The sequence below is a fragment of the Pseudorca crassidens genome, chromosome 21, assembly GCF_039906515.1.
Source record: "Pseudorca crassidens isolate mPseCra1 chromosome 21, mPseCra1.hap1, whole genome shotgun sequence".
Lineage (NCBI taxonomy): Eukaryota > Metazoa > Chordata > Mammalia > Artiodactyla > Delphinidae > Pseudorca > Pseudorca crassidens.
Window position 1 is genome coordinate 28429628 of NC_090316.1, and position 18404 is coordinate 28448031.

Sequence of the window (18404 nt, forward strand, 5' to 3'; positions counted from 1 at the left end):
GTGTCTCACATCTCACACTTATTTTCGAGCTTTACTATATACCTTCAGAAATGCATTTGTAGTTTGCACGATGACTATGCATTTAGATCGGGGTGGCCTGGCCTTCCTTCATCAGCTTTGCTAACATCTTAACTGAAATCTCTTGTCAATGCACAGTATAGGCAAGAAGGACCCTTAACGGCAGCTGCACGTGCAGGACACAGTGGTCAAGCGCCACGGGGCCGGCGGCAGAGGGCCTGACTCTGCCATGGGCCTCCCTGCAGCCCTGGGTGGTCACTCACGCCTCTGGTCAGTAGCTCCTACCTACGGGATGGCAATAGTAACAGTGCTTCGAGTTTGTTACAGGGACTCAAAGATGGAACCCATGTGAAACGCTCTGCACAGTGCCTGGCACAGAGAGAAACTCAACAATGCTGGTGCATAATTGGTCTCATAACACTGTGGTTTAACAATATGATTTATGATTAAATGACTCTGGTCCGGGTGTTAAATGAAAAGAATAACCTGAACTATACCATGAAAATAGAAATAGTTAATAAAGAAACATAAGTACTGTAAGGCTATTTTTTGAGGGACTAAGGGGATAAATATATATCCCCAACATTTTTATAATATTATAATACAAACACACATATATGCAAGCACATATGAAAATATGTATGTGTGTAATTTACTTATGTATGTATGCACATGTACATGTGTATTGTATATGATTATATCTATAAATATATTACATGTAGATGAGTACAGACATACATATGTGTAAATAGATAATTTATGTGTAATCTCAGATGTTCTATGATTGGGCTATTTACAGGTTATATAAAGCTATTTCATATTATTTTAACTTGCTCCTTCTTTCCTGAAACGTATACACATTGCAGTTAATCACTTAAAAGTACTCATGGAGCGCAGGGCATAGTAGGTCCTTAATAAATTATTAACGACAAACTTGCTTCTCTAATAGCTTTCACTGCAAAAGAAAAAGGCCTCTAAATATTGGCATTTCAATGTTGATTTTGTTTGTTGTTGGAAGGTAATCTTAATGGTTTTGTTTTCTCCTGAATGCAGAGGACGTGATACATACCTACTCATCATTTGTCCAACTAGTAGACATGGGACATTTGTACCAATAACTCTCCCTTGCTTTATTACGGCTCTATTATGGCTCATGTCTTCAATGATCCAAATCCAGTCTCAGTAAATAATTAAAATGAAAAGAAACGAGGCTCACACATCTGCCTTGGAGATTTGTACGACTGTGGACCGTATTCAAACGGAAACAGTTATTTATTACCACCTTCATTTTAGTAAACCCGAGGGTGAAATGAGCTAAGTTTATTTACCATTTCCATTTACTACTTATCAAAGCTGAAGTGTTTCTTATCTCTTGAGGTTCAGTGTACTGATCTACATATTATTCAGTTGGTAAAGAAACTTATGAAACTGTCATACCAACATAGGAATTGGCCTTTCGGAAATATACATCTCAGAAGTTAATAGTAACCAAATTTTTTGACTCAGAGGTAAAGTTTTATGCTTACTTGGCTCAATTTCTTTAATTTAAATTAAGTGAAAAAAACAACTCCCCCTCAAAAAATTAAATGGATTTTTCCAGCCTTTGAACACCAGGGAAGTTTAATGAACTGTCCATTTCTTCCTTTTATAAAGTCTAATAAACAATGGGGAAAATATTTGAAAGTTTGAGATGATACTCAGAAAATTTAAGGTCGATTTCTCATTTTATTATAAACGTTATATTTTCCTGTCCTACTGAACAGGTAGCAGTCAGTATCAAAAAAGGTTTTAAAATGCAAATTGATTTTTCCCATTTAACAATCATTTAACTGAACATACTATATATTTCTCAGCCTGGGAACCTCATTTGTATGTAAAAAGCAATTGTGTTATTTAATTTTTTTCACTATAACTTTAAAGCTGTTGTACATCTAGATGTGCATTTAAAACAGAAAAAAAATCAAATATATGTATAAATTAAGCCACCTTACGTGCTATAATATTATGCTTTATTTAAACATGAAGTAGTTCTCTTAATTGATGTAATATTTGCCTTTGAACTGCCAAAGGCCTCTCATTCCTGATTTTTCCAGAAAATTTTAGACATAAATATACGTTGTCTTTGAAATCATTTGGTTCTGCTACGATCCTCAAACAAAAGGCGACTCCCTCCCCGACCATCAGCTACTGAATACTTTTTGGAATGAATTACATGCTAGATTAAAGACGCACCTTTTTTTTCTGTCTCTGGTCTCGGTTTTATAACATATAAGACAAATCATGAGAGAAATCAATTCCAAGAGGCAGAACAGCACAGAGATCAGGAACAGGGCTCTCTGCTCGGGTTTCCTGGAACCAAATCCTGACTTGGCGACTCTGTCTGTGAGTCTGGCCACCTTAACCCATCTCCTCCTGGTTTGCATCTAAGTGATGTGTGATACCAAAACTGCATTCCTCATAAGGATTAAATGGGTTAATTTGTGTAAGGCTTTGGGAATCCAGCCTGGAAGATATAGGGGTCCAAGACTAGTCTTACATGAGCTACCATCCACGTGGTGTGAGCACCTAAACGTCTAATAGTCATCAGACTCATCCACCAGCTGGGTCACGTTCCCAGGTTCTCCATAATATCTGCCTTTTGGAGAAGTGAGTTCAAAATAAAGAGTTTGCGAATTTTATCTTAATCACCATGAGAACTCTTGGGAGGATTTAGGCAGCGAAGTGTCATGTTGTGATTTTCATATGCTTAAAGAGGAGTCGGCTGCTGTGAGAGGAGATTGTGGGGGTCATTTCATGGGTGTGGGTGGAGGTGACTTGGCGTGCACGGAAGTGACCTGAGTGGGCAGATGTGCTTCCTGGGTGGAGGTGACGGGACTCGATGTAGTAAATGTGGGACGGGAGGAGGAGAGGCAGTGAGGAGGGGCTGAGGGAGTGTCCAGACTGCTGTCCTGAGCTCCATCCCCCCCTGCATGTGGGTAGCCCAGAGCATCCTCAGACGCACGGCCTGGCTTCTGCTCCTGTTCTCTCTTCTGTGTTCTCTTTTGCCGCAATCTCTGGGCGTCTCTCAGGACTGTGGGGACTCTCGTATATTCTCTCCTTACACTAACCCCACTTACCATGAGATCTATTTAATCCTGAAACTACCTCTTTGTGGCCAGTGGAATGCACAGCCTTGGCTCACCACAGCGCAGCGCATCCCTAGGCAGGTCCTGGCAACGTCACAACCACTGTGCTTTTGTGACGCCCAAAGCATCAGTACCGAGCCAAACGATCACCGCACAGCTTTACCGGTCGCAGCAGGGGACCTCCAACAGGGCCCTTCGACTATAACCAAACACTTCTCCAGACGCTTTTATGACATGACCAATCAAATGTATTTGGTTGCAAATTGTGAATTTTGTATATCTCAGTTACTTACTTTGTATTAAGTCAGTAAGATGAAGAAAACAATACCTTCTCCAGAGGACTACTGTTATCATTGAATGATGTAACACAGACAAATGTTTAGAGTTACCGTTCAGAAAGGTGGTTCTGATTATCGCTATCATCCCACCAGAACAAGCTCAGTCTCTGTGGCAGCGCCGTCTCCTCCATAAAGACTGACCCGGGGCTTCCCTGGTGGCGCAGTGGTTGAGAGTCCACCTGCCGATGCAGGGGACACGGGTTCATGCCCGGTCTGGGAAGATCTCACATGCCGCGGAGCGGCTGGGCCCGTGAGCCATGGCCGCTGAGCCTGCGCGTCCGGAGCCTGTGCTCCGCAACGGGAGAGGCCACAACAGTGAGGGGCCCGCGTACCGCAAAAAAAAAAAAAAAAAAACTGACCCCAGTCCAGGCACACTCGTTACTTCCTCTGTGTCTGTCACCTCTCCCCACAGTGTTTACATCAGGCCATCTGTCTAAGGCCCTGTGCAGATGAGCAGGCGGATGTCCTGGCAGAGCAGGGATGAGTTAGGGTGTGTGCAGGCCTCCCCCTAAGAGCAACTCCCTGGTTGCCCTGTGCCCAGAGGAGAGCCCTCACACACTTTACTGGTGGAATCCAAGACACGTTGTCTGCTTCCCTGTCTCTGAAACTCTGCTTCTCTCTTTCTCTACCCTCAAATCAGGACTTAAAAAGCTATGCTGTGCTTCTTTTTTCTCAAAATTGTCATGTAGTTAACCCTTGTGTTGAATGTCTATGACGCCAATCCACTTATTGGCCGCTGTAAACCACCTGCTTTGGAATTCTGGAGACCAGCCTCCAGATGGCAAATAAGCATATGAAAAGATGCTCCACATCAAATGTCACTAGGGAAATGCAAACTAAAACAAGGAGATACCACTACACACCTATTAGAAGGGCCAAAACCCAGAGCACTGACAACAGCAAATGCTGGTGAGGGTGCGGAGCAACGGGAACGCTCATCACTGCTGGCGGGGATGCAGGATGGTGCAGCCACCTTGGAAGTCAGTTTGGCAGCTTCTCACAAAACTAAACATACTCTTATCATATAATCCAGCAACCATGCTCCTTGGTATTTACCCAAAGGATTTGAAAACTCATGTCCACAAAAACCTATACACGGATGTTTATAGCAGCTTTATTCATAATTGCCAAAACTTAGAAGCAACCAAGATGTCACTCAGCAAGTAAATGGATACAAACGGTGGTTCATCTGACAATGGAATATTATTCAGCTAAAAAGAAATGAGCTATCAGGCCATGAAAAGACACGACAAAACCTTAAATGCATATTACTAAGTGAAAGAAGCCAATCCGAAAAGGCTACTGTGTGATTCTAACTATATGACAGTCTGGAAAAGGCAAAACTATAGAGACAGTAAAAAGATTAGTGGTTGCCAGGAGTTGAGGGGTAGGGATTGTCTCAACAGTGCCTTACTGACTCTCAGGAATGCAATAATTATTTGCAAAAAAGAAAAAAACAGGTTAAAATGACGGCAAGGAAAATAAAACGTATGGAGGAAAGTCGATTAGTTTTTGTAAACATTTATATGTTCATACCTAAAATGTTCAAATAATTTTAACATGACCAAAACACTATACACAAAAACGTCAATATATTAATATTATAATAGAAGCCCATGAGATCTATTTTGCAAATATCTTAAGAGCAAAAATATTGTATATGTAGAAATACTATGTAGTTTTCAATGTTTAGAAACTAAGCAGTTAGATTATTTCCAATTTGAGGCAGTTTTGTAGAGCAGCAATGAGACTCTTGGTATAAATTGTGTGTGTGGGCATGTACACGTGTGCGTGTGCGTGTGTGTGTGTCAACTTTCGTTCTTTTTGGCTTTGTGTTATGGACTTGATTATTATTTTTTAAGACGAGTCTGAGAATGAACCCAAACTTTTGACCCTTTTAAGAATATTATTACATACTGTAAATAGCATTCCAGAAAACCCACCCCACTTCACAAATCAGTGATATATTTATTGAGCATCAGTGTGTTATGCAGAACGGGTGATAAAAAAATAGACTGGGCGTTGCCTTGAACCTCACGGAACTTACAGTGAGATGGGAGATGCAGAGGAAGCTCGTGTTGAATTACGTCTTAATGTTTTGTGTAGAGTGCTTCATTTCTCAATATCCTCTTGACTGCATCCCTCCAAAGTGAAAATGGCAGCACAGTCAGGATTTGCTGTGTAAATTTCATGGTCTAGGTGCTGATGGAACCAACATGATTCCATATGACTCACCTTCAAGACTGCAGAGCTTATGGTAAATGGTCAGAGTGGCTGATATGGAATAAATTGGCGTTAACATGACCACACTGCCAGAGACGAGCCCTCACACACTGTGGGAGAGGACCTCGCACTTTGGAGCCTAGAGTTCTCACCAGCGCGTTCTGTTCCTCTTTAGATCTGCAAAGTCGGGCATGAGCGTTAGAACACTTACCTTTACACGTTGGGGGCTTCCCCCTGTTACTCCACAATCCATCTTCTTGACACACAGCTGTAGCCTGTTGACCGGCGTCCAGCTTAAAGCCCTCGTTACACTCATAGGTCACTTTACTATCCAACGTGAACTCATTCCCCGTGAATGAGCCGTTTCCTGGGGACTCCGGGATTCCACAGGACACAGCTGAAAAGAAATGAAGGAAGCACAGGGTTATTCTGACAGATTATGAAATTTTCCTCTTTTCTTTTTCTATTTTTCATCTCAAAGATGTATAAAAACTGTTAGATATTTGCATTTCTCACGTGTGTCATAAGTATGCACATTTCCAAAGTTGTAAGGGTCTTAAGAGTGAATGGGAAACAATGGAAAATGGGTCAAAATACAGTATCTTTAAATTTATTTTTCCAGAAGGTATGTCTGATAGCTCTCATGCAGTTTAATCACATGGACACGCCTTACTATATGGCCGTGGTCAAGAGAACAGTGTGATGAATGCTACTTTATTTAATCCTAGAAAGAAAGCATAGAATAATATCTCTACCATCACAAATGTATCACCATATTGATCCCTTGGTTTCGAGACTTCATAGGAATCAGAGCAAAGAACGGCCCACCTCAGGTCTCAAAAACCTCCCCCAGCTTAAGTCTTCCCGCCCACCAACTCGCCAAAGACTCATTTTCCTTAAAGCACCAGGAAATTCTGTTAAACGGCAAATATTACCTTAGCTAAGAGCATCAAAGCATCCATTGTCATAAAATGTATTAGTTATAAACTATCTGTCAGAAAACAGGTCTGCGGAACTAAGGAATTAAGGGGAGATCTTAGAACAGAAGGCTCAGTCCTACAGAGATACGCAGGCTAGCTTTTACATGAAAAGGTCAGGCAAGAAAGGGGTGTGAATGAAAAAGAAATTTTTAAAAACTAGTAAGATGGAGGGAGAGGTCAATATGAGCACTTCCTTCTTAAATTTGCTAGCTCTGATCCAGACTTATCTGCTACGAGATAAACAAACAAAAACAATTCTCAAGTTAAATAAGTTACAGTAAGGAACACGGAGTAATGCAAGGGGATAAGAAGGAATTCCCAACAACACACCCAATTCAGGCGCTCTTGTCAAAGGGAAGCTCTGCAATCACTAAATTAAGGATCTTCTTTTACTCAATCAAAACCTAAGATATTATGGATTTTAAGTCATCATGGGTTTTAAATTTAGATTATTTAAAGATTTTCCCACAGATTACAATGAGAATATACACACAGTATGATAAAGCTGGAAGGATTGGTTGAAAGAGTTTACATAAAAATATAATTTACAGGTAAGGAAGAGAAAGATAAAATGACTTGCCTGGGTTAGCACAGCTACCTTGTTTAAAACCTGGGGCCGGGGACTTCCCTGGTGGTGCAGTGGTTAAGAACCTGCCTGCCAATGCAGGGGAAATGGGTTTAAGCCCTGGTCCAGGAAGATCCCACATGCCGTGGAGCAACTAAGCCCGTGTTCCACAACTACTGGGCCTGCGCTCTAGAGCCCGTGAGCCACAACTACTGAGCCTATGCTCTAGAGCCCACGAGCCACAACTACTGAGCCCACACACCTAGAGCCCGTGCTCCGCCACAAGAGAAGCCACCATAATGAGAAGCCGGTGCACTGCAACGAAGAGTAGCCCCCGCTCGCCGCAACTAGAGAAAGCCCGAGTGCAGCAAAGAAGACCCAATGCAGCCCAAAATAGATAAGTAAATAAATTTATAAAAAACAACAACAACAAGAAAAAGTAACACCTAGGGCCGGAGAACGGACCTGATTCCCAAGTGAGACCACCTTCTGCTCTACAGGAGCCCAGGCCACCTGTGGTTCAGTGTCAGTTTTTTGGTTGTTGTCTTTGTTATTTTTTCTTTATCAAAATCTTCAATGAATGCAATGGGAAATTATCAGAGGAGTAAAAGAAAATGTAGTGCTGATAAAAATCAAACTTCTGGGAAAAGCCAAGCTCTAAAATTTCTCTTGTGCTTAAATTTATGATCAGCTATTTCAACCACCTGAAATATACATAGTGTGTGTGTGTGTGTGTGTGTGTGTGTGTGAGAGAGAGAGAGAGAGAGAGACAGAGAGAGAGAGAGAGAAGCATAATAAAAATTTGCAAATGGAAAACAGAATAACATAGACATATGGACATCATTTTGGACAAAGTATTGAAAATAATTGAATTATAACCTTTGGCTTTCCAAAGCAACTGCTTTGCCAAGGCAATGTATCAGTGTGAAGGCTGCTAAGTATTTTGCAAAATATTCAGCTCAAATTACTGAATGTAATAAATGTCCTTTACGATCAAGATCTCAGAGTATTGCCTGCCAATGTCTTGTCTCCTCTCCATTTTCTCTGAGATTTCGCTCTAATAATCATTTGTTCATTCTCGCAAACCTTAATTTCTCTGCCACTCACTGAAGCGTGCCCAGCGTCCTGCTTCCTTACAATTCTCATCTGGAGAGAACACCGAATGAAATGACATTTCTCTGGCAGGTTAAATGGGAAAGATGACATCCATTCTACAAGCACACAGGAAACCCTACCTTGAAAGGATTCAGACCCAGGAGGCCAAAACAGAACAGCTTTATAACTACTTCTGTTAAATCTGGAAGCTTATTGCACAAGTGAACCCTGATTCCCAGGACTTAAGAAGGTCCCACTTCATGTTGTCTGATCAACAACTGGGAATCTTTTTTGGCCTCGAGCTGTAGGTTTTAGATCCTAGAGTGTCCTAACATCAGGCTATGTGGCACAGCTCAAAACAGAGGTTGGCACTCTATTAAAAATGGAATTCTTACACTTCTGATTCAATGAAGAATAGATGGAACAATTCTCATAGACTTATAAATTCAGGCTTATGGGATGAAGGCAGTTTTCTGCTAAAATCCAGTATTCATTCATCTATTCATTCATCCAGAAATTCCGCATGATAACTATTACATGGCAGATATTCCTCAGATAATTTTTAAACGTCAGTTAGCTAAATGTATACAACTTTCAAGACCTGGAGAATTTTCTTACTTTTGGCATAGCTGAAGGGAGTAAAGTTTCTTGTGTTTTTGCTTGTTTTGTTTTTTATTGTACTAACATAGCTTTATATTGTCTGACAACCCAGACCAATGATCACATCCTCATATCATGAAATTTACCTTCTGTTTGAGAGCACAGGTTTTAAAGTCAGACATCTGACTCAGCTCTAGCCTCTGGCATTCGCCAGCTCCATGACCTGAGTTACTTAATGACTCGTTTCACTGCTCTCAGGCTAATAATACTCACCCCAAAGGTAACTGTGACGACTGCATGAAGTAATGTGTACAACACCATTAGCACTGTACTGACACCATGTAGGCACTCAGTAAACGACAGAATATTAACTTTATGTGCACGCATCTATACACACAATTTTTACTTATTTCTTTTGTAAATAAAGATATGAATTGCAAGGAACAACTCCTTTTAATACATTTGTTAAAAGAGAGCAAAATGTAAATCAGAAGGAAGCTGGTTTATTTCTATCACATATCTCATGAGAGAGTTGTCATTTTGGTTTCAAATAAATGGAAGAGACACTCCAATTTCCATTGTTGCAGCCTCCTTTAATAGTGCAAAATCCATGTGGGATTTTTTCTTTTCATATTTAAGGCCTTAAAAGGAGCAATTTTTCTTGTCTCTGCAAGTTTAAAACACTTCTCTTATTGTTTCCTACTTCTTTCAAATACTTGTTCTCCGAAACTTACAATGGCTCCTTCTTTCTGCTGCTCCTCAGAGGCTCCAACATCTCACCATTTGCTTTGCTTTTCTTTTTTCTTTTTTTTTTTTTGTTTCCCCTTCAAAAAGCTCAGTGATTCCTGGGCTTGAACTATGGCCTTAGACTTGTGATTCTCATATCTTGACATCCACGTTATCACCAGCTGCCTACTGAATTTCCACTTGGGCTCTGCCCACGCCTCAAGCCAGATTTGTGCATATCCTAGGTTGGTAGCTGTCCCTCACACAGCTGTCCTGACAGACTGCCTCAGTAAACCGTTCTCCCAGTAATTCGGTAAGTCGAGCGAGGTCCTTTTTTTTTTTTTTTTTTTTGTGGTACGCCGGCCTCTCACTGTTGTGGCCTCTCCCGCTGCGGAGCACAGGCGCCGGACGCGCAGGCTCAGCGGCCATGGCTCATGGGCCCAGCCGCTCCGCGGCATGTGGGATCTTCCCGGACTGGGGCACGAACCCGTGTCCCCTGCATCGGCAGGCGGACTCTCAACCACTGCGCCACCAGGGAACCCCGAGCGAGATCCTTTGATTCAGCAGGAAGTAGGAGGGTTCTTTCCTCCTACTGCTCTCATGTGGTTGACTGACAATCATTGTCTGAATATTTAAAAGTTTACTTCACACTCTCTTTTTTCTCATTTCCCATTACCAGTATCCTAGTTCGCATCCCCATTACCTCAAAATGGTCTATCTTTCTGTTATCTGGACCCCACTTGCAGGGCTAGGGCAAACCCAGAGGAAGGCCACCCATAACAGTATAAAACAGGGAAGAGAATGAGTGTCCTGAAGCAGGGTTTCCTGTGGTCTGGTTAAGGTAAGAGCCACGTTAGGTAACAAGGTCTGAAATGGGGCATCCAGGAGGTAATCCAATAGGTACCCAGATGGTAATCAAAAAGACAGAGCCGAACCTCAAATATGACAGGAGCATTGCCACGTGTGAAGGGCCGCTGATCAGCTCTGGAGCTGGAGAGCGGGGGAAATGCACGGTAAAGAAGAGGATGTGGTGAGAGGCGCAGAAGGGGGTCTGAGCTGCAAGAAAAAACGGCAGCCCTCTCTCACACTCTGCCTCAGGTGCACGGAAGGAAAAAGCCAGTTTCCCAAATGGTGACCTGTGAATTGCTGAGGGGTCTTAAGTATACACTGCAAGCATATGAGAGTTTCTGATTAAGACATATGTATATATGTGTGCCTTCATATATGTATATGCACATATAGTCAAAAATTACGAGAATATTCTAGATTGTCTAGATTACTATCTATAATTGGGTTCTACTATGTATCAGGGCTTGCATTTGCTCTTGTATTTATAATCATGTTGGAGCCAAGTAATTTGTTATAATCTAAGGAGAAAAATGCCAGAGGCAGACAATATAGAAATCATGGGCCTGCTTCTAGTGAAAGCCAAATGACTTTACAGCAGGTAATAAAAATATAAGCTATATAGTTGTTCATATGGTGAAAATGATAAAAAGGTTGATTCTTAATATTGTATGTATGTGTATATAACTGGCCAAGTCACACTTTTCTTAAGCATAAAAGAGATTCCGTAAGAGATTAAACCTGAGGTGGCATCTGTGTTATAGTGAAAGGCTCCCTGCAGATGCAAACCTGGAGTCGTCCGTGTGAACACTGACACCAGTGGTTCTCGTGGCCACGAATTCCTGCTCTGAAGTCCATTAAATTCCGCAAATATTTTAACAGTTATCATCTTGGCTTAAGCATTTTCACGTGTAAGATGAAGAAGCTGAACTACGTCATCTCTACAGCCTTATCTCTAAATGTTCATGATTCTACCCAAAGTCTCCCTCAGCACACACAAGACAGACGTGTCTGTCCTATACTCCATTCCCTTCCCTCCACATTGCTGTACAGCGTGATTTCTAAACCATCACAAAACGAGTATGGCAAGTGAAAGTACACAGGAAGATCTAGCTCCCTCTCACAAGTTTTCTGAATTTGTGCGGTATTACCTAAGCGCGGTAGAGCAGCAAGCATGTTCTCTGACTCCCAGCAGGCCATTATTTTACTTTTGAAAGTCAACATAGAATTATTTTGTTTAACAAACATTTTAAAACATAGATAAATGTTTGCATGGCTGTTAATGGTGTCTAACCCTGTATTGGGGTCCAGTTCTGAACCATCTGAGATCCCATGAGTAAAACGGAGTTATTATTAGGGCGCCATCTTTAAACAGCAGACATTCCATTAATCACTCAAGCAGACCCAAGGTGACATTTTCATGATCGGCCTAACGAGGACCTCGGTAAAAGTGGCATTTGCATATAATACGGCTCAAGAGTGTGTCTTGTAATAAGCACCTCCCAGGGGACAAAAGCCAGGAACACTGTTGGATTTAATCAATGAGCCTTGCATATCTTTGTTAATGGGTCAGAAGAGACCACGCCCTCAGCTAATGAGTTAGTTACACTTGCTTCAGGCACGAATAGTGCAAGATGGTTTACAAGCATTTTGAGTTTGATTAGCAAAGAGTTATCTAATCCCATCAACTTGTTCTGTAGAAACTACCAGTTTCTTTTTAGTAATAATATAGATGATATACAAAATGAATAAGTAAGTTCACATTTAAAACAATATTTAATAGGGTATAAAATTAGGCTCAAAAATGTCTGCATCGCAAAGAACAAGTCATCTCCGCCACTGTCTTCTAAACAAAACTTCATCACCATTTTCAGCGCGTTGGAATCATGTAACATAACGTGATCATCCCAAGGAGAGCATGGAAGCCCCCATGAACGTTTATTTCAGGGAACAAGTCCAGGGAGACTTTCGAGGCCATGTTGAGCATTGTTAGGTTTCCAGGCATGTTTTCAGGACACAAAGCAAATCTAAACGTCCTGCGTAGCCTGGTCCACGTCTTTGCTTCATGCCCATCACCCAAAGGTGAGCACTGGTGTGGAAACATTACCACTGTGCACACGTGGATGTGGAATGAAAGCTTGTGCCATGATTTCAAATCAATCTCAACTTAAAACGCTATAGGAAACAAGGCTGAGAGTTGAAAGAACATGGATTCAGACCTAGGAGAGTCTGAGTTTGTTATTTGTCTGTTTACGACTTGGAAATTTACCTGACTTATCTGAGCTTTGATTCCTCATCTGTAAAAGGAGAAACATCAACGTTCCTTACAGGCTAATGTGGCAGAATGTACAGTATAAGCCACACAGCAAAACATCAGGCATGTTATCAGGACTCGAGCTCTCTTTCACTATGAAAAAAAATAACTTTCCTTCAGATTTAATACAAAGGGAAGCATTCTTCAACTCTCTAGATTAGGGTCAACTAAAAACTAAACAGTATGAAGGAATGTTTTCCCTTCCATCACAAATACAGAGGAAACATTTGATAGTGAATCCCTCAGATCCCTCATGCCACCATCAAGAGAAATTAGGTGGTTCTGGGCCAAAAGTGGGGGGACCTGGAGGGCGATGCTGGCTGTGCCTGGTGCCCCAGTGCCTCCTCAAAGAGCCACACCAGGTTCCAGGCTCAGGAGAATCAGCACCGAGCACCGGAGTCAGAGAAGCATCCACACCAGGAGGAGGTGGGCTCAGATGAAGTCACTGAGAAATCGCTCACCTGCAAACAACATTATCACCTTTATCAGTAGAACACCTAGCATTCCTTGGTCAACTACACAATTCCTCCCATTGTGACAAGTTCTTTTACTTGTATGACCTCATTTAATCTCAAAAATACCCCAATAAGTAAATTAAATTATTATTTTTTATTACTACTATGACGGTTAATATTACCAGTCAGCTTTACTGGGCTAAAGGGTGCCTAGGAGCTGGTCAAACATTATTCCTGGGGTGTGTCTGTGAGGATGTATGCAGACTAGATTAGCATTTGCTTCTCAGAGGAGTGAAGAGCACCCGCCCCCATTCGGGTGGGCGTCATCCAATCCTGAGGCCTCAGTACAACCAGAAGGCAGAGGAAGGCGGAATTCCCTCCCTCTGCTTGAGCTGGGACGCCCAGCTTGTCCCACTCTTACGTCGGGGCTCCCGGCACTTTCCCTGCTGCCCCTCCCACTGGATTCCCTGGTACTTGGACTGAATCACACCACTGGCTGCCTGGGCCTCCAGCCTGCAGACTGCAGGTCACTGGGCTTCTCTGCTCCATCAGCAGCAGTAGGGGACCTGGGCTTCTCTGCTCCGTCACCATGAGGACCAGCTCCTACAGTAAGCCGCCCCTCGTGCACATCTGCGCACACCCTACCGTTGCTGCTTCTCTAGAGAACCCTGACTGATATGACAACTAAGGAAAATGAGCATTAGGAATGTCCTGCAAATTGCCCCAATTCTTATAACTAGTAAACAGCTGTGTCGGAGGGCATCTCTCAGGGTATCTGATGCCAAAGTAGGTATCTCAGCTACTGTCCTGTACTGTCGCCAAGGTGCCATCTGCTCTATTTCAGTGTATTCATATCTTTTTTATTTTCAATGTCCAACCACCGGCAATAAATAAATAGATGGATAACTAAATAGGTCAGAATACATTTTCAAAGTGTAAATCTGAAAATATAAAGGCCACGTTGAATTTGAGAATTACTGATATTTCTGGACTCTTTTTTTTGTTTCTGTTTTATTTCCCTTGTCTTCTCTGATTTCCCAAACACTAAGCAACATCTCACGTGATGCTCAGCCAGCATCCAATACACCATTAATACTGGGCTGAAGGCTGAGTGAGAAAATCATAATAAGAGAGGTGGTAAAGGGCTGGAATCACCTCCAGGTCCGTGGGATTTAACAGGTCACACTGTTTTTATTTGTTTTATGGGGACAGGTGTGAAGTCAGACACTTTAGAAAGAGCATTTACTAGCATAAGAAATATCCACCCATTTGTCTTGAGGGATAAAGGTGAACACTTCTGAAAACGAGGGCAGACAGAGGGAAGTAATGGCTTGTATGTACAGACATTAACTCAAACAGATGGGCAACTTAAAAACACAGGCAGTTCTGAAATGGAAAATGAAGAAAAACAGGATTTGGTTGAGAAGCATCTTTAGCTGCTCTAAACCTCTTGAAAATATTTAGTACGTCGTAGCCCAAGGAAGGAAAAAAACCCAAAAAACACTTAATCATTTGAAGCAAACAGAAGAGCTCTGGAAAGGAAGGGATGCAGTACGTGGGCAGACAAATGACTAAAGAAAAAGAGAGGCTCTGACTTGGCAAATGCTGCCTCTTGGCCGTTTCCTTAGGGGCAAATCCATTGCTTCCGCAAGGCTGTAGGAAGCAGCTGATGCCCACCCCTCTGCTTTGGAGAGTCACAGGAAGGCACAGGTGTGAACATTTAAAAAGAAAAGGGCCACTTCTTAGGAACAAAGAAATAAAACAAAGTTCCATTCAATAAAAAGCAAGACCCTGGGGACAGAAGCTGAAGGAAAGCAGTGACACTTCTGTGTGTTACATGCCAGCTCTGACCCAGTTACCTCTGGTCACTGCCCCACAGAGATCACCCTCCTGTGGGGATGGGACCCTAATGCACCTTCAGTCTGGTGTCATGAGAACTCGCCAGGGATCAGAACACTTTGTTTATGGCGGGTTTTCATGGGATCTGGAATCCTGGGGCATATTTCATCTAACTTGGTAGGTGGGATGACAGGACAGGAACCTGCTCTGGAACCTCATCAAATCATTGCACATGCTGCTCTGATCAGGGACAGCTCCCTTAACCTGTTTCAGCCTTAGCTTCGCCACCTGCAAAATAAGGACAATAAAGACCCTTGGAAACGGCTGCCAGTGCTCAGCTCAAGTTAGTGGGACAGTGCGCACAGCATCAATCCACTGTCCTCCGACTTTCATGAGTGAAACAGCGGAGCCGCAGAGGAGAGCAAGGTGCCTGGCAGAGTGTGGACCATTAAATATGTTTTTAACAAAATGAACTCTGTGGGTCTAATAAATTCTCAAAACTGCTGACCTGAAATTTTGGCTGCATTTTACTAAAAAAAAAAAAAAATAAAGAACACAGAAAATAGACAAGCAATAAACATGTGATGCAACTATGAAAGGTTGTTAAGAAGGATGATGGAACTAAGGAAACTAGGCAATTTCACTGTAAAAAATAATGTAAATATTTTGTGACTTCCGTTTTCCCCTATATATGTCCAGAAAGAAAATCTCATGACCTTCTGTCACTAATTTCTCCAGTTTTTCACAATTTGCAAACTTTCTTGCCCCAAGATCCAAACACTGCTGCTGGAGTTGATTCAGTTCTTGCTGCTGAGGTGGAGAGGAGAGGGGTAGGGATTTCACGGGGCAGAGAGGGGATCACACGCGCTGGTCCATTTGGGCTGCCACAGCAGAGACCGCATACCTGGGGCCTGAACAACAGAAATGTGTGATCACACAGTTCTGGGGGCCAGCAGTTGGAGATCAAGGTGTCAGCAGGATTAGTTCCTTCTGAGGGGCTTGAGGAAGACTGCTCCTTCCTCCTTGGCGTGTAGATGGCTGTCTTCAACCTGTGTCTTCACAAGGTCGGCCCTCTGGGTCCCAATTTCCCTCTCTTATCATGACAGCAGTCATGTTGGAGTGGGGCCCACCCTAATGACCTCATTTTCACTTGGTCACCTCTGTAAAGACCCTTTATCCAAATACAGTCACATTTTGAGGTCCTGGGGATTAGGACGCCAACATATCTCTTTTGAGGGGGGCACAATTCAGCCCTGACACCTGTAGCAGTCAGACACGCCTGAGGTGCGCTCTGCCTGGTGTCACACACCTAACCACAGGGCTCTCCAGGCTGTATGCCTTGTGCACAGGGCTGTTCTTCTGGAGGCTATTCCTGTAGTGTGGTTATTACTGTATTTGAAAGTTGAAGATGACATCACCACTGGCCTAATTTCAAGCTGTGTTTCTTGCCGATAATACCATTTATGTTAGAAGCCTTACTGAGGAAAGCGATTGATGAGAGAGTGGAGCCATACGCACTCATTCGTAAGCTCACATCGATGCCAAGTATGGTCCAGGCACTGTGCAAAATGCTGGGATTCACATTTAGACAAAATCCCTCTCTTTAAGAATGGGGATTGTTAACACGTGTTCCTTAGACACCTGCGCCAAGTTTACCTGGGGTGCTTGTACGATTGCAGATTCCAGCTCCTGGGGACCCGCTGAGTCAGATTTGGGGGGCACTTGGAAGTTAGGGATCTATACGCCAGATGGTTCTTGTGAACTTTGAAGAACCACTGGTCCAGGAGAAGCAATCTACAGACACACAGGACAAAAGGCAGTGGCGAGGTCACAGCACGCACAAGAGGGTGCTCAGGACCCGGGGTAGGGGCACCTCAGTCCCCCACAGACAGAGAAGCCTGGGGACTTGATGAGGAGCAATTAAAAGGCGATCGGCAATCCACATACAGACGAAGCGCTCCGATGTCTCATTTTGAGTATTGTGAGAAGTCAGAGAAACCTATTCCCAGCTCAGTTACTTAAATATTATTGATGTTAACTAGACATTTGTAAAATCCCTGCTTGAAAGCAGGTCAACAATACTTCCTGAAGACACTCACTGATGAAATTATGTTTCTATCCTGTAAGGTTCCTTTTTTAGGGGTACCTGTTAGTACCTGGCTCCAGCGTAAAGATTTCATGTCAACTGTTTCATTTAACCCTTCAAACATGCCAGGTGGGGGAGTATTCTTATCCCTGCTCACAGAAGAAGCTAAACCTCAGTGAACTGTGTTGCCTGTCCAGGGTCATGGCGCCAGTAACTACTGGGAATGGGAGGGATCCTTGCCTAAATTGGGAGATTCTGACTGTGAAATGCCCAAGATCTAATCACTCAACTCAAATCCCATAAGAAGATCATGAGCAAATGGAATAAACCTCAGTTTACAATATACTTAGTGGGATTTGGCAAATTTTTGGCTTTATGAACTATGTGGATTCATAACCTAATATATTAGAATATAGTTGACATAATGACTATAACCTGTATTCTCACACATACATATTTTCATATATATCATAACACGTGATTTGTTTTGCTTTTTTTTTGCGATACGCAGGCCTCTCACGTTGCGGAGCACAGGCTCTGGATGCGCAGGCTCAGTGGCCATGGCTCACGGGCCCAGCCGCTCCATGGCATGTGGGATCTTCCCGGACCGGGGCACGAACCCGTGTCCCCTGCATCGGCAAGCGGACTCTCAACCACTGTGCCACCAGGGAAGCCCCCTGTTTTGCTTTTAAAATGATTTTAAAAACATTATTTTTAAATTTCTAAAAACACTGCACTATTATCATGTCACATAGAAGCTTGAACATTTCATAGAAGCAAATAAATATGTATAAAAAAATGAAGACAAAAGTCATAACTTCTTATGCATTTTATGCCCATAGGAAAAATTTTTTGAGATTTACAAAATAACTCAAGTTTTATACCAGAACACCAAACATATCCTCTGAACTTTTGATAATGTTGCTATTTTTTAAGTTACAAAAAGGACAATTTTCTTCTGAAAGATGCCCTTTCAGTGGATAGAAATAATGTTCACAGAGGGAATAGTCATAGTATAGTAGAAATAATGTAGATTTTGGAATCTGAAGGACATGGGTTCAAATCCCACCCCTGGTGTTTAGTCCTGTGTTTCTTGAGTAACGTCGCCTCTGAGCACCAGTGTCCACAGGATTAAAGAGATAAGAGGACGCATCCCCAGCTCAGTCCCGGGCTCACGGCAGACCTACATGCACC

General features: G+C 42.6%; 1 protein-coding gene across 2 annotated transcripts in view; it reads right to left on the minus strand.

Moving 5' to 3' along the window:
* Positions 1-18404, minus strand: part of CSMD1 (CUB and Sushi multiple domains 1) — a 1750344-nt gene that overhangs the window by 77676 nt on the left and 1654264 nt on the right. For both annotated transcript variants that reach the window (XM_067722119.1, XM_067722118.1), the window contains exon 50: positions 5916-6101. In XM_067722119.1, coding sequence (XP_067578220.1) covers positions 5916-6101 — 186 coding nt within the window. The remainder of the gene's footprint in view (positions 1-5915; positions 6102-18404) is intronic.